At 36.2% G+C, this 21,200-nt stretch overlaps 3 protein-coding genes across 4 annotated transcripts in view; all 3 read right to left on the reverse strand.

Annotated features, from left to right (window-relative positions):
* Window positions 1-4,169: 4,169 nt before the first annotated feature.
* On the reverse strand, window positions 4,170-8,319 carry LOC125228523. The gene is made up of 4 exons (XM_048133115.1): window positions 6,414-8,319; window positions 6,058-6,178; window positions 5,633-5,773; window positions 4,170-4,941 (listed from the first exon to the last, which is right to left on the reverse strand). Exons 1-4 carry the CDS (start codon window positions 8,315-8,317, stop codon window positions 4,771-4,773), a joined length of 2,337 nt encoding a protein of 778 aa, XP_047989072.1. The 5' UTR covers window positions 8,318-8,319; the 3' UTR covers window positions 4,170-4,770.
* LOC125228524 lies at window positions 8,319-14,882 on the reverse strand. Of its 2 annotated transcripts, none has more exons than XM_048133116.1 (3): window positions 13,899-14,882; window positions 12,926-12,978; window positions 8,319-10,647 (listed from the first exon to the last, which is right to left on the reverse strand). In XM_048133116.1, the coding sequence occupies exon 3, from the start codon at window positions 10,630-10,632 to the stop codon at window positions 8,332-8,334; it is 2,301 nt and encodes a 766-aa protein (XP_047989073.1). In that variant the 5' UTR covers window positions 10,633-10,647; window positions 12,926-12,978; window positions 13,899-14,882; the 3' UTR covers window positions 8,319-8,331. The 2 variants fall into 2 exon arrangements, with proteins under 2 accessions (XP_047989073.1, XP_047989074.1); XM_048133117.1 differs by having other exon boundaries at window positions 13,575-14,882.
* A 2,862-nt stretch (window positions 14,883-17,744) lies between these two features.
* The window catches only part of LOC125228522 (THO complex subunit 2), a 30,279-nt gene continuing 26,823 nt past the window's right edge, over window positions 17,745-21,200 (reverse strand). Inside the window, 2 exon segments of the mRNA XM_048133114.1 lie at window positions 17,745-17,886; window positions 20,823-20,872. Coding sequence (XP_047989071.1) covers window positions 17,856-17,886; window positions 20,823-20,872 — 81 coding nt within the window. The 3' untranslated portion in view covers window positions 17,745-17,855.

Raw genomic sequence — 21,200 nt, forward strand, 5'->3', positions numbered from 1 at the left:
GTCTGTTAGTAGACCCATAAAATTGACTAGTCCTTTTTCATAAACAAAGCAATCCTTTACTTTTTATTTTTAGACAACAGACGACCTACCTTTTGAACCAGCAAAACTATTCTCTTATCATTTCAGCAAACGTGACATATGTATATGAGGGGATGATAAGATTGATAAGCTAACAATTGTACCCACTGTGCCTCAGACTTGTTCCTAGCTGAACATTTTAGCATCGAGTCATAACTGACCAGAGTCATGGTTGCAGTTTTTTTTTCAGCAACTATCAAAGATTTACATAGCGGGCGTCATATATATGTTTGGACAAGCTTTCTCTAATTGCGTTCTAAGTATTTTGGTTAAAATGGTCTTTATAGTACATCTAAGCCATTCACTTCCATAAAACAAGAACTGACAGGTAAAACCCATACTGACGCTATCTGTAACTTTGTTCTCATTGAGACAGCGGCAAGATACTAAATTGTTCAACTGTTTCGCGCTTCACTTCATAATATTATCGTATATAGATTAAGAGGTCCCAACTATTCAAGCCTATTATGTAAAGATGCCGTGACTTTTTGGTCCTTACTCATATACACAAATTTAAAACGAATAAGTTTTGTCACCAACGGGTGTTCGACTCAGAAAAAGGTTGGGAACCCCTGATGTATTTATCTGGGAATCTTACATTAGCTAATACATTTACCATTATTATAATATTTATAATACAAGTAATGGGTATATCTAACATGTAAAGTACCTACACATATGTAAGACGTAATTTAACGAAAATACAATAATGGCTTTTTTGACACAAGATTCAAATTGAAAAGACTATTGACGTTATACATAAAGAAAGTACAAGCCCCATGATGTGATGAAAAATCTTTTACCATTGTTGTTTCTCGAAAACGTCCGCATATATTTTTTAGGCCTGATTTAAACGGCATGCGAACTCGCATGCGATTTTAGTTACATTGCGGGCTGTTGAGATTACATACAATTTTGCACAGCCATCAAATACCGCAGTGTAATAAAACTCGTATGCGAATTCTTGTACAGTCTAAATGGACTACTAAGAGATGTATCCACTTTTTCACCTTATTGCTTTACAAAGCCTGCTTATTACAAAGTATAGAGATGGGCCGAATATTCGGTAAATATTCGGTATTCGGTAAGTTTTTCAATGTTCGTATTCGGCCGAATAGTTCGGTTACATTGCCGAATATTTGCCGAATAAACAAAGTAAATAAATAGCGCAAGTTGTTTCGTAATTCATGGGATAGTACCATGCTATGTCAGAATTCTAAGGACGAAAGGGGGTTAAAAATGCATTAAATATAAGTACCTACAATAACTATGTAAAAAAGTAAAAATAACGTAGCTTAAGAAAGAAAAATCAAAATGTTCTTATACTTCTTATTGACTAAATTATAGGAACATTAAAAGCCTTAGTTAGTACCCATTACCAACCATTGAAAAGTTTTTAACTCTAAGCCAGGTACTAAATATAGTGGAACCGAATATTCGGCCGAATGTTCTGTTCGGTAACAGCTGAACCGATTGTTCGGCCGAATATTCGTATTCGGCAAAGTCCGTATTCGGCCCATCTCTATTACAAAGCAATAAGGTGAAAAAGTGGATACATTACCTATCTACATCTCTTTGTAGTCGACTGTACATTCTGATGTGTATTGAGACTGTCCGTTAAAATACGATGGTAAATGCTTATGCACTACATTCTGTAGGTAATTACAGAAAATATATGCTTTATTGATTCAGGGTTGTAAATTTTATAACGTCCAATTGTTGAAAGTTACACATAAATATCACAGATCTTTTTTACTCTAAGGTTAAAATCCACCTTCGAAGTGCAACCACAGTCTAAAAGAACTCAAATTCTTTCGCTCCAAAATTCTTATAGCAGTCTAAAAGTTTCAACTTAAAATCGATCAGCTCCAATCAAAATCAACTTTTTACATTTTGCATAAATCCCGCCATAACAGACTTTCGTTTTTTAAGTAAATATCTATTTACAATACCTTATAAACTTAGAGACAGTACAAAAGTAAACTACTACTGTACAGTGGACAGGTAAATTATTTATCAATGCGACAATAGTTGTTTGTTTTACAAGGGGGCAAAGTAGTTGTTTAAACGCATGTGCCAATATGCGCGAGCTTAGAAAGTGGTGCAAAAAGTGGAATTTTGAGCGATGCGAGGGTTAGAAGGCACGAAGGTTCAACAAACGTTGCCACCGAGTGAAACACAAAATTTTTCACCACACCAATACGAAATAAAAAACTCAGTATAAAACATCAAACTAAATCAAATCTATCAATTTATTCAATATTTATGATTCAAAATCATCATTTATTATACCAGCAAGCTCAACACATCAAGTTAAAATTTGTATGAAATTATTTGCACCCTTGTGGATAAAATGCAATTTTGCCATCTGTTTTCGGATAGCAAAGTAAGCCTTTAACAGTTGGTGTGGTGAAAAACCAATTATAAGTAATAGTGAAACATACGCTAATTATAAGGCTCGAAAATTGCCTATCGTCGGAAACATAAAATTGGGTTTGCAATTAGTGATATGCCGTGCCAGGGAACCTTCCCTTGATAAGAACGACACATCACTAGTTTGCAAGCCTGTTACAATACATATTCATAATAATTATAGGTATATAGTGTTTATAGGTAGGGTTATAAATAATAAACTATAAAGAATAAAAACAGAAACAACGCACAAGATAGTATAGGAAATTATAGAGAACAACTGTTCTCGAACTGTTCAAAATATACTTATCTGGCGAAAACCAATTATATCAGTCAATAATATACCTACCTACGATCCCATACACTCAGTTTGTCAGTAGAAAGGAGAAGAATCATAGTTTGTACAGGACAGCAACCCTTAGGTAACTAAGCGCTAAGCACAGACCAACCCCTATAGACATCCATTACAAGACGACTCGCGGTCACCAGCCTTACTTGTATTTGCCATGATATAAGCGCGGGTGCTCGCCGTGCCCGATCAGTAACGACCAAGTAACCGACCCGAAAGCAGCTCGTGTTTTTCGCAATAAAAAAATTGAAAAAGGGTATTTTGATGCCTTAAAGATGTCCACCTGTAGTGTGAAATGGTGTGGAAAGGTAATAAGAAGTTCAAATGTAAAAACGGACGGTATTACATTCCACAAATAAGTCATATTTATAATTTATTCAGAGCCGGCATAGGTCAACTTACACTGGCCACTTACGCGACAGTAGAGGGACAGTCATACTTCTGTCCCTTTTCATCTGGCGCGACTGCCTGCCGTCCTTGAAGCGACCAATCGCAGCGCGCTAAACACATTCCCCTCCCGCTCCTCGCGCCCCAAGCACTGGTGATTTGTAGCACGCACAAAATTTACAATATTGGCACTCTATAGGAGGTTCTCTGTGGCGCTAAGGCGCCAACATTTAATGAATTTCTTCTTCTATTGACAAAGTGAGCGTGTCTAAGTATAGCAGCAGTAAAAAAGACACTTATTGCTTTTCAACATTGAGATAGTAAAGCAGACAAAGATGATGTAACACCTAAGCCACTTAACCATGTTCTTTTTCACGACCCGAAATTACTCTACTTCTCTAACGCTAAATGTACGTAAACACAAGATGGATTCTGTTTCTTTGTACTGTACTTAACTAAGCTTCATATTTGAAACGGGTTTTGTGCTTAAGCTTCAAAAATGATATAACTCAAACATGCATAATCTTCGCCCACTTGCATCAACCACTTCACTCAGGCCAAATACATATATAACTCCGTATAGACAGATAAAGTCTAAGAAAAAAACGTACCTCAGTACCATACAAAAAAGGTACGGTGGCCAAGATGGCGTTACACCTTTGGGGTACGCTCAGCTAGATGGCGTTAATGTTAATATTTGACATTTTAACACATATCAAAGACCTATAACTTCGTATAGACAGATAGTCTAAGAAAAAAACGTACCCCAAAACTATACAGAAAAGGGTACGGTGAGCTAGATGACGATACACCTTTGGGGTACGCTCGGCTAGATGGCGCTAATATTAATATTTGACATTTTAAAACATATCAAGCTAAGAATATGGGCCAAATTGTCAAAACTGAGGGTCAAAAGTTTTGAGCCTGTGTCAAGAGATGGCAGTCTATGCACTGTGATTACACATTTTACTTTGACAGTAACTGTCTATAATACTCTATCCTCTTTTCTCAGGCTTAGAGGGCTGTCATCTGTCAAATTCCGAGAAACATCGGTTGTAGGTTGTAGTTCTTGTGCGATAAACGCAACCTTAAACATATACGATCAACGGAATGATAGAAAACACTCTTACCGTTACGTTTACCGCATAAAACAATGTATTTAATACCGTTTTTGTGTTAACCAGCTTTGACGCCACAGTAGATGGTCCAAATGACAGCTATTAGTGATTGTTTTACGGACAGGTAAAAGTTATCAGTTTCAAGATATTTTTAATAATTGAAATATCACATAAAACTGACATAATCCATACACAAGCAGTGACATTTGACATTTGGGACCACCATCTACTCGTACACTAGCGCCTCTAGCGGCGATTGCTCGCGTTAGTCTTGTCTGATGTAAAAAGGTGTATCACTACTTAAGAGCCAGTTGCGTTGACAAACACATTTAGCAGACACACACGCTACAGAAGTCTATGGAATTTCCCACACAAAAAAAAATGCGAAGGCTGAATTCGGTAGCGATCGGTTTGGTGCAACCGACCTTAAGTGTCAGCTACCATGCTCTGAAGCCTCGAGGCGATCTCTTCGCGCATGCCGTCCAACTCTAGCTCTTGGTCGATATCGCTGGCGCTGCTTTTAAACGCCTTCAGTAATTCCTCGCCCTCCTTTTCTAGCTGTTGGCTCTGCGCTTCCAGGCTCTCGATGTCCACTGCCTGAAATCAACCCGTGTACAGATGTAGTGCGAAAAGATTTGCCTTCGTATTGTTACGGAAACGTACGAACGTGGCATGCTATTTCAGTCAGTCTCAGTACAAGATGTACTGACATTGACTGAACTAGCATGACAAATACAAACGTTTCCGGAAACATACGAAAGAAACCCTTTTCACATTACATCTGTATTGCTTTGGATTATACTTGTAACAAACATTAATTTAAAGTCTACTTTTCGCAAATGTTAATTGTTCGCAGCGGAACAACATAACTAGGTTTATTAACCTTTTGAACGCCAAGAATACCTGATGAAGTCGATTTTGCTAGTAGCGCAGGACAACTATACGAGTAGCTGTTATGAAAGACGCTATAACAGTAATATTGTCATTTTCATTTAAGCACATATTAGTGGTCATTAGCGTCACAGACACGACATGCGATGCGACGCACCAGGTGGGCGATTTCTGAATTTCGTTCAATAAGTAATAAGTTACTACGTTTACTCACCATTTAAAATCTACAGACAGAATTGAAATCGACTAGGCATTACCACCAGATTTGAAATTACTAACCGTCCTTTTCCAAAAATAATAACAGACTTTCGAATAAATGCGGTCGAAATTCAAAAATCGGTCTCCTGATCCTGGGCGTTCAGAGGATTACCGAAAATCTTCAAATATAGGTACAGACCTCTTCGTCGTCATCCATGGCATCGCTAACGTTATTCTCAGTTTTTGAATTACTGTCCTCGCTTTCTTCTACAATTTCTTTCTTTACTTTCTTGCTCACTAACAACTCCTGTTTGTTCCGAATGCCTCGTCTAGTCATTACCTAATAAACAAAACACAACTTTTTGAAATATAAACTACATACCAAATGTCTATGTCTCTCCCGATATTTAGGTGCACATGCAGAAAGAGATTTTGTAAAGAAGGTAGGTAGTCATTTTAATTTTAAAATAATAATGTCATCTTATTCTTTCATCTAAGTATAAAATCACTTGATTTTTGCATACTTAATACATAAGTAAATATTATCGCTCAAATATATTTAAGTACTATCAAAGGCGTCATAATTACGGCTATTTAACCAAAAGAACCATTTTAAATACTTACGAAATCAGGACCTAATTCCTCCTGTGTTAGCATATGCTTGGCACATAGATCTTTTTCTGCTTCTACTATTTGCCAATCTAAATGTATTGATTTTGGAATGTAGATTTTTCTTGAGAAAACTCTGAAAGTTAAAAAACATTTCATAGTATATAGAGTGGAAGTTCCTTAGATAAGTAATCTAAATTTAGACACTGAACTAACGTATTTGAGCCAGATTTTAAATTCGCATAAAAGTGATCTAGGTATTCCTATTCTTTTTAAAGCGGTGCATATTCTTTATATAGTAAAAATCTTTTTTATAGTAAAACTACCATAAACTGTTAAAATAATTTATATCATATTAAGCAAATACTTACTGAGTGAGCTTAGTGAATGCTTCCTCTTGCTTGTAGAAGTCCGTATAGTTGAATCCAGGAAACTCAAAACTCACGGAGCCCTGATTGTTCTTTCTTCCTCGAATCCAACCTAAACCTTCGATGGATTTGCATTCGATCCACACCTCTTTCCAAAGTGCTTCGCCTTTACGCCCATCAATTTCATCATCAGATATAACTAAAACATCATCATTTGGAGGTTCACATTCTTCTGCAGTCGCTAGAAAATTTTCTATATCCATTTCTAACTCGGCATCTGTTCCAGTGTCTGATTCAGATTGGTGTGCATTTAAATATTCTAAATTTGAAGAAGCCTGACTTTGCATTAGTCTTTTATTTATTTCTTCTGGTTTGAGAATAAACATTCCTCTTTCTTTTTTAGGAGACTCGTCCTTTGGGCTTGGTGCTGCTAATATCTTTGGGCTATTGGATTGTTTGACTTGAGGTGCTATTTCAGCAACCGGTTTTTTGTGTATTGTAATAATTTTCCTATTGACATGGCATATGGTAGGTTTGGGTATAGCCTTTAATAATGGAGTTTTGCTTAATAAAGGAGCGTAAGTAGAGTCAGACCGTTTTAAAATGGACGCGTGGATAACCTTGGGTTTAATAGAGTTAGGAGTACATACTTGTGCGGTGATCATCTTTGGTTGGATTGAAGTTGGAATATAAACTTGGCCCTGTTCATTAATGTGATGCGGCGATATTTGTTTTAGAGTTCCGTCTGGCCCAAGTTGAAAGAAACCGTTAGTCTTGCAGATTTTAATAGGTTTTAAGATTTTTGAGTTGCAAGTTCCATTTGAAATTTGTTTTTCTGCATTTAGGCCAGCAGTTTTATTATCGCCTTTTGCCATTGCCACAAAACTAGCAGTACCCTCATCGGTATTCGCAGAATCTCCAGCGAGCGTCATAATTTCAGTATCTGAGCCATTTTTTGGCATGAATGACAAAGGATTGTCAATAACATTAAAGTTTTCGAGCTTTTTTGTCGTAATCCATACACCTTTGGTCCTCTTTTGTTTACGAATATCGGACATATTCTTAACAGTCTCTATACCAAGTGGTTCACCTTTTTCGTAAGGTCCAACAAATACGCAAGGCTCGTTATCGTTTGGTATAGCATAAATACCAAATTGCGGGCCCGTGTTGTTATCCGCACATTTTGGAGAAGATAATCTCACTGTTTTCTTTGAAGCTCGTGCTACATCAATTGCCTTGATTATGCTTTCCAATTTGACAAAGAATCCTTTATTGTAAAACTGAATCTCCTCAAAATCATTTTCAACAGTCATTACAAACCACCTGGAGGACTCATCAGATGACGTATCATGATCATCCTCAATTATTTTATCTGAGTTCACATTTTCTTCTTGGCGATATTGGCCTAGCGATACGCTTGTAGCGTTAGAATCTTCGGAATCGTCACGAATAGTATCACTCATAACGTCGGAGGTGTTATGTTTTAATTCTTCGTCAGTTTCGTCACTCACTTGGATACTTTCGTTGACTTCTGCCGGAGTACCCACTTTAGTAACAGAACCAATTAATTCCCAACAATGTGATAAGCCCGATAATATGCAGAAGTTGTCCTTTAGATCATTTGCATTTGCAAGCAAATTTTTAACAGTCACTGGGTATTTGGGTAAATCGGCAAAACGGATATCATTTATGTTTATGCAATTTTTGAAGAATGGATTTTGTGGATCTACTGCCATAAATAAGCGATATGGCGGTTTTGTAGTAATCAAAAACAGATTTTTTCTATCTCTATATCGTCCTAAAATAAACTCCCATGGATAGAGAGCCATTTTTCCAAAATGTGGTGGTTCTAGTGCAACTTTTACAATTCCAGAATTGATGCGTTGTTTATACTGTTTGTAACTCATTTCTAACCACGCCACTAATTTTTCTTATCTGGTAATCGATTTGTATACAAGTTTATTTTAGTATTTAAGGCTTTTTCAGATGAAGTGGCTTGCTTAACAGTCGGGGCTGATGTCAGTGGTGGCAATGGAGGTAGGGATTCGGTAGGTACAGATGGCACATATTTTGTTGGTAATATACCAGGTATAACTTTATTCGAATTGACTTCGTCTTGGTTACTTGTACTGGCATGATAAAGGTAATCCAATCTATTACGCAGTGACTTGTCATGCTGCTCCATTTCGGAAATCTTTCTGTTTGCATTAAAATAATATCCATCTGAGAATTTTCGCCCTTTATAAGATTTTACTCGTGCGCTTCTAGAACAATTATCATGCATAGCTAGCTGAGTGCGGTTATCTGTTAGCAAGTTTTCAATTGTTTTGAAAGTCTTTGTGGGATTTTTGTCACATACGTTTCTGTATGAAGGCACACGCGGCCTAATGGCTCTAATATTAGGTTTATCCACATCATCAGTTAGATCTACGGTTTCGTTATTTTGTGCACCACCGCTATTTATTTCTTTAACCTCGTCGGTTATTACCTCAGGAGCAGAGTTTTCAGTAAACAAACATTTACAAAAACATTTATATAACCCATGTACCATACACCAGGGTTCCACATTTGGTAGATTAAGTTTTTCAATTACAAGTTCTGCTACTTTTTCGGGTTTGCATTCATTTTTTAGGGGCATGTTGCTAAAGAACTCTGCGTATTTTCTTGAAGATTTCCAATCTCTGCGTTTAGATTTTAACAACATGCTGTTTTCCGGTGTAACGATTACAGTATGATGGAATTTTTGTTCTTCCTTGGCCATTTTTGAATTTATTTCACTGTCAAATTTGAGCAAACCAGGCAATAAATTAGAACAATCGCGTTCCAGTGAATCAACTACTTTGTATTTTGAGAAATCACATTTACATTCAAACATACATTCTATTCGCCCACAATGCGTTTTAAAATTGTAGCCACATTCCAACGATGGGCAAACACAACCCATGCTACAGTACGCTCTCGGGCACGTATGAGTTGTTCTTTCAACATTTTCTGTTAATCGAATAATCGTTACATCTAGTCTCTCCAGTTCTCCACATTTTCGTTTTAGTCGGGCTTCTTTAGGTTGAATAGTAACGTTTTCATTTTCTTCTGATTTTACATCACGTGGTTCGTCTTCTCCGGTGTACATATTGTCTTGTTCCAAGCTGATTTCTACAGAATCTATGATCTTGTCAAGTACGCTTTGAATTTCAGATGTTACAGCTGAATCCTGTGGTGTAGAACTATGATGATCGTCTATAATGTTGCTGGTAATGAGCGGTGCCGGTGCAAATTCACTATTTAGATCACGACGCATTAATATTTGCTGTTGGTCGCATTTATAATTCAGATCGAATGTTACACAACATTCACTTTCAATCTGATTTACAATTTCATTTTCTACCGTAGCTAACACGGAAACTGAAAACTCAGCCCACTTCTCAGTAATTGTTCCATCTTCCTGTCGCATGTTTTGAAGGAAATGGGATATGGTTGGGTCTATCGTTTTTCCGACGGTCGGATTAATCTCAAGGGCAGGCTTAGGTAAATTCTGTAACTCTATCCCGCCAACATGATATTTTTGATATGAATGATCAAGAAAAATCTTTTTCCTGAGTGGGCCAGGTTTAAAATTTACACTCAAGGAATTTTGCAGTAACCCTTTTCTTTTTATCACAGGTTTACATTTGAATGCGGATTTTGTTCTTTTCGGGAACTGTCTCGTAGCTAGATCGTATTTGCATAAGAACTTACACGATCCGCCTTTGCTACCGTTGACCCGAATGCGTTTACCATTCCACAAAACAAATTGAGTAGGATGTGAATATTCCTCAGGGTTTAGATTTGTCAACATTTGCCACGCGGATCTTGAAACCGGTTTATCGCACTTAAATATATTTCTAGTAATCGTCTTTGTACTTTCGTCTCTAGCAGAACCGGCTTTAATTTTGCGGAGTAAAATATTTTGCTGTTTCTCCAGATCACCAAGTAAGGTGGAGTAGACATCCTTTTCAAACAATTGTCTAACGTATCTCACAGTACTAACCTTAAATTTTGATTTTCTCTTTGGTTCATAAGTCTTGCCTGTTTTTGGTATAAAATCGCAAGTATTTCTTTTATCGTATGTCTTTTGTAGAATAGGTTGGGCAGGATCAACTTTTAAGAGATCAGTGAGATCATTTTTCAACGGTTTCGAACTTCGTGTTATATTTGAAGAAAACACTTGAGGTTCTTGTTCCATTTTCAGTGACTTAACCTGTAATTAATTTTTTTATGTTTAAATTTCAATGCTACATGCTAACAGGTTTATTTTTTTTTAGTAACAGGTATAAATCGAATACATTCGTTTATAAATATATATTTACCTACCTACCTTTGTTTTATTTGTTTTGCTGAACCTATCAAAGCGCATTTTTTTTTTGACAAAAGCAAATAAAATGAAGTAGTTCATCGTGCTTGATCTACATCTCTTCGTAGTGTGCGTAGACACTAGTTTAGCAAATTTCTGCCATCTGACCTTCCAACCTAGAGGGCAAATTAGGTCCTATTCGGATTAGTCCGATTTCCTGACGATGTTTACTTTCGCCGAAAAGCGACTGGCACATACGAAATTACATTTCGTACTGAATATCCTACAACTCTTTGGTTTGAGCCTGCCACCTCCAGATTGAGAATAGCTCTTACGGCTAGGATAATCTTACATAAAAAATGTGTCTGTAAGTGTGTGACCGTTGGCTTACATCTTTTTAAATCTAATATAAATAAATGAATATTGGGGACACCTTACACAGATCAACTTAGCCCCAAACTAAGCAAAGCTTGTACTATGGGGTGCTAACTTGCTAAGCGACGATATACATACTTAAATAGATAAATACATACTTACATACATAGAAAACATCCATGACTCAGGAACAAATATCTGTGCTCATCACACAAATAAATGCCCTTACCGGGATTCGAACCCAAGAGCGCGGCTTAGCAGGCAGGGTCACTACCGACTGAGCCAGACCGGCCATCGCTTACATATATATGTAGCTTACACCAATTATCCAATTAACCACGAAAATATATTAATTATTGACAGAAATAAACCAAAAATTGACCCCAAGCACGCGCATACACACATACATCTACATCTACCATTACAGTTACCTAATATGTCAATGTATGAAATATTAACCTAAGTAATCTTAATTTTTACATGATATCGAAAAGTAATGTGTTAATTATAAATATGTTTTTTTAGCACTGGCCAAAATGTGGCAACATTGTCAATTTAATTCGCCTAATTTTGGAATCAAGTATACCTACCAACAACATCAATCGGCCTTGTACATCTTTATACTGTATAAAAAACTTTAAAAAAAAAAGATAATTTTGACAGGGATCTAGTAATTAATGACAGGGCTAGCCATGGCACTTTACTTATTGGATATTTACGGTTCTTAAAATTAACGCCGTTATTTTATCTGTGGTCGTACACGCCTAGGGACGTAGTTATTTTAAGTTACGCCTATCCAAGTCATTGCTCGTAGCAATGCTAAGCCTAACGGAGCATAAGTTGCCTTTAAGCATTGAATTACTATGTACTTGTACCTACTGGAAATGACAACCCAAACAAAGTCTATGCTCCGGCCGGCAGCGCGGGGCGCATGCATGGGGAGGTACCGTGTCATAGAATACGATTTGACCAATGACCACCTAGACGCGACACTTTTACTATATTTCAAAGTACTATATTTCGAAGTACATTAGAAACATAAATAATTTGTCATCACACCTCGAAATAACTTTAAATTACTTACAATTACTGTCTGTAACCATCACAATTTTTATTTTATCAAACGGAAATTATTTTATTATTTGGTTTGGTTATTCAACAGGTTCTTAGCCCTTAAATGCATGACCTTGACAAAGATTTATTCAAATCCGAATTTTGACATACTATCAATAGAGTCATAAAATGCATGATGCATATATACATCACTATGCATTTACTATATTTCAATTAATCTATATTTCATTCGACAAAATGGCAGCGATAGCTTCGCGTTTGAGGAGAGCGTCCCTTCATTAAAATAATTACTTAAATGAAGTTAGATCAAAATGGCTTGTCTAGTAACCGATGAAATGTGACACCGTCACTTTTATTTGATTTTCTCGTATGGCTTAAACAGTATCTTATTGCGCAGGAAGGCATTTTTACATTTTATTTGTGTGCAGGCAGAAACAACCTCCTCACGCCACGCGCAGATACTGACTAAGGCAACATAAATAAGCCCATTGGACTTATGTTCGTAGCGCAAACTTTTTGTTCGCAGTGTCCTCTATAGTGTATTATACCTCAATGCCTTTACGGCACGTCTGTCAGTGTCAGTTTGCATACAAATCTTTTCTAAGATTATGAATTTTTAAGACTGTCTGTGGCGTGCCTAAGTATCACTTTCGCCCCACTGATCACTGAATGCATAACCATCAATGTACCTATGCCATATTCTTTTGTTGAATTAAATTAAGAAACCATTACTTACTGCCTGTTATTACTAACTGCACCGCGATCGCGGCCTGCGCGGCTCTTCAGGGACTGAAAATCAAACACATAATTATTTGCACTTCATTATGTTAGGATCATGGATAGCTAAATATATGTATTAACGCACGAAAGAAAACTCATGGAATTGTATTTAATTATTTTACTTATTACATTTATAAAGTATTAAACAAAAACAGCAAAAAAAAACAGTAGATACAAAAAAGTCCCTTAAACTACCGATACGTGCAACATCACTGTGTCATAATAAGATGGCCGACGCGCCGTCACAAAAACGATTGGAACGAATGGCAAACTCATTCAATTCTTCATCGATTTCCATCACTATGCGTTTCCAAATAATATTGACTAATTAATGGTAAATTTATACCACGACATTTAAGAAATATGATTTACGCTTTAGTTTTGTTCGTCAGTGCCAGACTACCGGTATTTTGTGGGCTTTTCAATATATTATACAGTCGGCATACATACTTACATTGTATATCCAATCGTATAACTCATGATCTTATACAAAATATGCACCTTTTAACAATAACACATTTCACTAAACTATTATTCGCTTACAGAGGTATCGTTTCACTTTTTATGATTTATCGGAATTAGTAAACATGACATACAATACTAACCTATACGAGACAGTTTCGTTTGCGGTTAACCGATGATTTTAAACTTACAAATCTAACACATAAAATATCGTAAAACATAAAAGCCATATCGTAATAAATTTTACACGTGGTAAAAACAACAATTAACTAACCGAAGGTGACATTTAAAAAATATATAGATCCAATTCTATCTTATCTATGAGTTCGATGACTTCCGAATCTATGAAATTCAAAATGGCGGCGTGTGTATTTAAACATATGACTTATGATTATTGCGTATGTTTTATGCTAAACAAGAGAAACTATTTTAAAAGTAATAACAAGTTTAAATAAGCTTTGCCTTACCTCAGTGGCTAAAAGGTTTTCGGCATTTTATCAATCATCACAGATGAGTGCCATTTTCAAAATGGCTGCTAACACACCTTTCTAGAACTATTTGACACTCATTTACATCCAAATATATCCTTTTAACCATTTGATTTTTTGTACTGTTATTGGATGTAATATGCTTTATGACTATGAAAAATTAACAAATTGCATTAATTCCAATAATATACCACTAAACATATCACTTAGTTTGTTGGGACACGTTATCAGTATTCTATTATGGCTTTTGAATCATTCATTCATTCAGATCATTTATGCCACAGATAATGAAAATCAGTATGACGTTTCCAACGAAGAGCCGTTCATTATTTGATTTGAATGAACGAATCACATCGACAGGGCCAATTTAGTACTAATACTTAAATCTTTAATGTACATTTCGGGTAAAATGACAATAAAAAACAATGAAATCGCTAATGTATCTTTGATAGGTAGACAGATAAACAAATTTGGACTTTCATGGTAGAGCCACAATTTTTAAAATTAAATAAACAATTGTTAGAACGGAACGTATCTGTCAGTGCACATTTCATTTCATTCAGCACTCTTTTTTTTACATCTCTTCGTTTCGTTTTGATGTTGACTAGAAACTTCGGTGAAATCTTTGTATTTTTATTGTCGTCTATCTATGCAAATTTAAACTTGACGAATGCTGGCGAAATCTAAATTGTAGGTAAGTATACAAAGCTAATAATTACATTTTTTTGATTAAGTGGTGAATTGAATTGTAGCGCACCTCTGGCTCTTCTGGTTATTGAGGTTATGTTTGTATACATACCTATTATTGTGTTTGTTTTGTAATGTTAACTCGGAAACTCTTACCATGTTGCTAAGGAGAGGCGCATTTGAGTACATACGTTTATAATCTAAATAATTGCAATACTTACAGGATATTCTCTCTATCATTCATTATTTGTATGATTTACCTTGTAAAAATGAAACTCGTCAATATTTATCACATGTATAGGAAATTTGTTACATTTTTCGTAAGAAAAATATAAATGATATTTTTTGGCATTTAAGCCAAGATCCTCCATTTTTTGTTATTATCTATCGATAATTATCCACCTTTTACTATCACGATAATCATCGTGATAATTATCATTAATTATTAATGAATCATTAATAATTATCCTTTCAAACCCTGACAAGTAGGTAGTGGTATTTACTTCGGAAATGCTAAGTTCATATGATATCTAACGTTGCGCCCTTGCGCCCTTACGGTTTAATTATATGCAAACGATCCTAAAATTAAGTGCATAATTAAGTAGCCAGATTTAATTAAGAGGGGAAACAGTTCACGTTCAGAAAAACAGCCGCCTGCCGAAGGATCAAATAAAAAGTAATTTTCAGTTTATCTTATATAATGTTATTCTGTTATTGCTGTTGCACGGACAACACAATCATACCGTTGCTGCGTTTGCTGGTGCGTATTGAATAAACGCGGCAATGGTATATGAATTGCTGGCAATTTTGTTGCCCGTGTAACAGCACAGTAATGTAAGACAATAGGAAATATCATAATTATAGGTCAACGGGAGGTACCATATTGATTTTGTTTCCCTTGAGAGTTATGAAATGTAACAAGTTTTTTTGCGATATAAACAGCTTTTTCGTTTTTATTATTTTCTCAGAGTCAAGAGACTGTAGACCTGTGTGGGGATATTCTGCCCCGATAAAGCAATTAGCGGTATCTCAAAATCAAATGCATTTGAAAATGGAACTGTCATTTAGAAAACTTAAGGTATATGTTCGCATTAAATAGTACATTACATCAGAGGCCGGGAAAATGAGGATTTCCGGCCAAGTGGGTATATATAGGGATACGAGGCCGGGAATCCGTTTTCACGCCGAGGCATGTATAGTGCTTTTCTCAAACATACAATGAAATAAAAAAAAAATGCTCTAAAGGACAATATTTTATAAAAAAAAGTTACTTTGCAGGCCTAGGCCTGAAAAATAATATGAAATCCCTTTACAGTCCTCTCGAGTTGTTGCGCCCAAAAAGCGATACTTCCCAGCCCATTTTAAGGAACGTAAAGACAATATTTCATTGCATGTTTGAGAAAATTTTATTTAGGATACCGCCAATTGCCTTATGAGGGCAGTATTGTGCTGCACGTTTTTTGCGGTCCTTTGTCTAAAATGATATTCCGCGACATATGAAGGTAAAGTGAGCTCGTGTTTTTCTCTCGCTAATCCCGCGCGTAAACTAGCATAATTAACTAAAAAAAACTCCTAACGCTTTGTCGACATAAAGGGTCTTGACAGACAGACGGACAACAAAACAGTGTTATATTATAACCCCCTTATTCATAAACGTACTCTTAAGCCAATAACATTCGTTTGTCCCTTTCCGACGTATTGGTGTGATAGAAAAGGACAAACGAACTTTATCGGCTTGATAACTTTAGAGTACGTTTATGAATAAGGGGGTAAGTGTTCCTGTAGCTAGGTGTAAACCTACCTGTCTATGGGATTTGACATTAACCGTGAAAAGACAATCGCTAACCAGCCTAGAATGGCTAGATATGGAAAAACTGACATACTTACCAGAAGACGTCTATTGCTTACCTTATCTGGTAACACCAGGCACCTTCAGCTGCAGTAAAATTGGCACGAGCAGAGTCTACGGAACGGACCCAAAGGGTCTCCCCAAACCTAACAACGTGGAATCGGCTTTCGCGGGCCCAATAATCGGCGTCGAAACTCTAGGACCGTGGGGGCCCAGCGCGAAATCTCTGTAGAGATATCCCAGCGCCTCGTGGATGCCTCTGGTGACCAGAGAGCTGGCAGCTACTTCAGTCAGAGATTAAGTCTGGCTATCCAAAGAGGTAACGCTGCCAGCCTTCTGGGCATCATAACAAATAGTGACGACTTAGGAGTATTTTTTATTTATAAATTAATTTTAAGTTAGTACATAGTTTAGTTTAGTATTCTTGTATATATTTCTATTACTTGCTTTATTAGTCTTTATTGTATATATTTCTATGTTTACATAGGTATGTGCCTACAATCAAACGGGCCCCAGGGGCCCGTTTCTCGAAAGGTACAAGCCTTGTATTACAAGTGCGCGAACTGTCAAATCGTATGGGTTGTCATGGAAACACACTTGTAATACAAGGCTTGTACAATAATCGCTCATTAGTACATGCGTACGCATGCGTTCAGCGACGACGACCTGGAAGCGTCTTCATACTAACGAGCGGTTTTTGGACGGCTAAAGCCGATTCCGCGTCGATAGGTTTGAGGTAAGGCCTAAGGTCAGATGGTGGTAGAAAAATTGTGGAGGATTAATTATAAATTTTCTCCTGGTCATAGTGGTAAAAGGGAAGAATATTTTTCCCAGCAGGTACAACTGGTAATGGGTGGGAATTGAGGATATTAGGTAAGTAGGATTATTATCTTTGCGTATCGAGTACACTACGCTGTTCATGTTTATCCAGTTATCCAAGACTAGTCATGCCACGCTAAGCTTACAGTGATCTCAACAGCCCCGCCGATGCAAGTGGTACTTTAAATATTATAGGGTAGTTTTCCTACACATACCGTGTAACATTTGAACGATAATATCGTTATCGTAGCTAGCTATCTCTATCACTCTTCCGTATTGGAGCAAGAGAACCAGATTGCGTTTCGATCGGCGTTCAGCGTCAACGATTGTCATTTCGGTTAGGCAGGCTGTTCTACTGCTGACTAGTAGGGCAGAATTTTATAAATATCAGGACCTAGTAGGAGTTCAGATGAGAGACAATCTTTGCGTCCCAGATATAAAGTGGATTCGCGCCCCGCTAGAAAAAGCACTTTTAGATGTCAAGAAACATATTTTATTGCACTTTTCATGCAATGTACTTTCTTAATTCGACTATTTGAATTATCACTAAACTCAGGAGCCACGCATGTTCTTCTTTCTTCTTATCTTCTCATTTTTGACTCGTTAGACCGCCTAGTATAGCATGGTTAAGGAATCAGTTTGTTGTAATTCGTATTAAAACTAACTAGCCTCTGTATTGTAACACCCAGGGGCGACATTATCGCCGCAACTTTTCTGTCTCTGACACCATCGGACTATGGGCTGGTATGAAAGTGCCGTAGTAAGTAACTTTTCATAGAAACACATCTCAGAGACAAAAAAGTCGCCCGTGGGCGCATACTTTTAGCGTCGATTTGACAAATCTTGTTTGAATCGTACTATGTGAATGTTTCACATTTTCCAGCCAGCACGTTCAAATTCTTTTCAGATGTTTTAGTCAGACCCGACTAAGCAACGATTTTGATGCCCCTATGCAAGTATATTTCATAATTTCATTGAAGAATTACAATTAAAATAATATTGTGTGCGTGTGGATTGAGTGAGCACCTTCCGAAAATAAAATAAAAATATGCTGATCATTTAGTAAAAGTTCTAAAACAATTGTAAAACGAATCTCTGAATTTGTAAAAAGATAAATCAAAAGATACAGTCATTAACATGTTCACTTAGTTCTCACAAACTACCAACGAAAACAGTGAATGTATTGTATTAGGAGCCGACATAGTGTGGCCACCCTACACGATACATTTGTATGAGAAAAGTTATGTCTGAATATCTTTAAAACCAGACAACGAATATAAAATATTAGATGGTGGATATTTAATAAAAAATTTACTAAATGTTGAAGTACTTTCGAGTGTCTGAGGTGCTACAAATCTTAAGATATTTACATTTTTAACTTTCTCAAAACGTGTGGACTGAGTGAGCACTTACAAAAATTTATTATAAAAAAACCTGACACGTTAGTGGTTCGTTTTGTATTTTACAAATTCCCATTTCACTTTTACTAAACTATACACATATAATAGCGGTCTAAATCTTATGTTTTTCATTGTTTTCGTTTTCGTTGGTAGTTGTGAGAACTGAGTGAGCACATGTTAATGACTGTATCTTTTGATTTATCTTTTTACAAATTCAGATATCAGCAATTCCCGTAAACTTTGTACAATGCCACGTCAGCAAATTTTAATTGATCCTATTTGTAACCGACTTCAAAAAAGGAGGAGGTTCTCAATTCGACTGAATGTTTTTTTTTTTTTTTTTTTTTTTTTGTATGTATGTTACTCGATATCTCCGAGAATCGTAGACCGATTTTCAAAATTTTTTTTTGATCGAACGGGTATAACCCCGAGATGGTCCCATTGGCACCAAGTCGTGGTCTGATGATGGGATCTTGGAGAAATCGAGGGAACTCTTCAAATGTTATAGACACATGTAATGTTTTTTGTGTATTTTTCAAAGGTGCACCAGTATTTGCGCCTGATGGTAATAATTTTATGAGGCTGAGCTGATGATGGAAGGTCAACTCCTCAATGGTTAGGAGTTAAAGGACAATTCTTTCACTACTGTACATATATTCGGACTGATACATATAATATCACTAGGAACCACTAAAAATCAACAAATAAATTAACTTTTTAACAAAAAATAAAACCGCCTTCAAAAAAAAAGCGTGTTACAAAACACGGAGAAACTAAAAAGCCAAAAATAATAAACCTTCGAATTCAGATTTCTTATCGGATTGCAATAATCTAAACACCCAAATTATAAACAAATCAATTATTTTTGGAGTCGGGACCAGCCTGCGTATGGTTGGGTAGGGCAAAAAGGAAATAGCAAGGCGACGAACAGGTCTGGTACCGACTACAAAAATAATTGATTTGTTTATAATTTGGGTGTTTAGATTATTGCAATCCGATAAGAAATCTGAATTCGAAGGTTTATTATTTTTGGCTTTTTAGTTTCTCCGTGTTTTGTAACACGCTTTTTTTTTTTAAGGCGGTTTTATTTTTTGTTAAAAAGTTATGTTACCAACATTTAGTAATATAATTCGACTTTCGTAAGATATATACAGGATAATTGTTATAATTAAGAAAATATAGATACTAGAGAACCTTAATGACGAAATAAAACTTAACAAAATCTCAATTCATCAACAAAATCTTGGTAACAAAATAGGAATTAATAAAAACAAATTTAACTTTTCCCTTAATTTTTGTACAAACTTTTCGAGAACTGCTGACATTCGTTTTACAATTGTTTTAGAACTTTTACTAAAATGATCAGCATATTTTTGTTTTATTTTCGGAAGGTGCTCACTCAATCCACACGCACACAATAATATTTGCACTGGCGGAGCCGTTAAAATCGTTGCCAACTGTCTTGATATGGCTCTAGAGTAATTTACGGATATGTAAGCATCATTGTAAAATTAATAAATTTAACGATTCAGCTTAAAATAAAAAACCACTTAGGTACAATAAGGGTCAGTTTTATCAACCACATTTGACAGACACATCATCGTCACGCAGCAGACGTCTATGGAACTTCCCATACAATTTAAAATTTAACGAACGCTTTAACGGTGACAGACGGTTTGATGCAACCTGCCCTAAATCCGAAATGATACGCTATTCTTTATATAACTTATACCGGCGGCGCCCATCCTTTCAAATTGTAGAGTGCCAAACACCTGAACACACTTTGCAATATTAGCCTGGACATTCTCCCTCAGTCCGTGCGTTCCAACCGCTTTTGATCTCGGTGGCAGCATTACGACAGTAAGTTTTCTTCGTTCCTGGTAGAAGTTGCCACGTCATAAACACAGAACTATATTTACATAATTAGAGAGGCATGTCGCGAAGCAATGTCCTAGCGCGGCAAATGTTCAATGTGGATGAGGCAGGCTGATCGGTTGGCAGAGGCCCGTCTACACTGAAAGTTTGCCGCGCGAGGATATTGCCTAGCTCTGTGTGGACCCGGCTAATAACGCAAATTGTGATGCCGGTGTGGGCATAGAAGCTACCTACGCGTTAGGCACACCGACATAATTATATTAAAAAGGATATTGTTTATCTCTTGGTTCTTCATGCGAGCGATCCCTGAACGGCGACTTTTCCTGTAAAAAAACCATTCTTTAAATATTTACTCAAGAACATTATGTACTTGTACATCGTTGTTGTTTGTTGCCTATAGTGTTATTTATAATTATTTAATTTATTTCTAACCGTAATTATAGGTAAATCCATACCAAATAGTTTAGTCTAACTACAGTAACTACTTAATCCATTTTCTTTTCACCATTACACATTTAATTTACAGCACGTACTTAAAACACTATATTAATTAATTTTATTATAAACCTAAACTTCTAAACGCTACCCGTACCTTGTTATATTTATTTTATCATTATTATAAACAAATAATGTTATTACGATCGTATTAAC

The sequence above is a fragment of the Leguminivora glycinivorella genome, chromosome 8 (assembly GCF_023078275.1).
Source record: "Leguminivora glycinivorella isolate SPB_JAAS2020 chromosome 8, LegGlyc_1.1, whole genome shotgun sequence".
Lineage (NCBI taxonomy): Eukaryota > Metazoa > Arthropoda > Insecta > Lepidoptera > Tortricidae > Leguminivora > Leguminivora glycinivorella.

Excerpts from the sequence above, each read along its gene's own strand:
- LOC125228524 (XM_048133116.1), bottom strand. The coding sequence starts at position 10,632 with ATGGAACAAGAACCTCAAGTGTTTTCTTCAAATATAACACGAAGTTCG.
- LOC125228523 (XM_048133115.1), bottom strand. The coding sequence starts at position 8,317 with ATGAGTTACAAACAGTATAAACAACGCATCAATTCTGGAATTGTAAAA. Across the intron at positions 6,179-6,413 it reads GCATTCACTAAGCTCACTCA|AGTTTTCTCAAGAAAAATCT; the intron begins GTAAGTATTTGC and ends TTTAACTTTCAG. Across the intron at positions 4,942-5,632 it reads CCATGGATGACGACGAAGAG|GCAGTGGACATCGAGAGCCT; the intron begins GTCTGTACCTAT and ends GGTTGATTTCAG.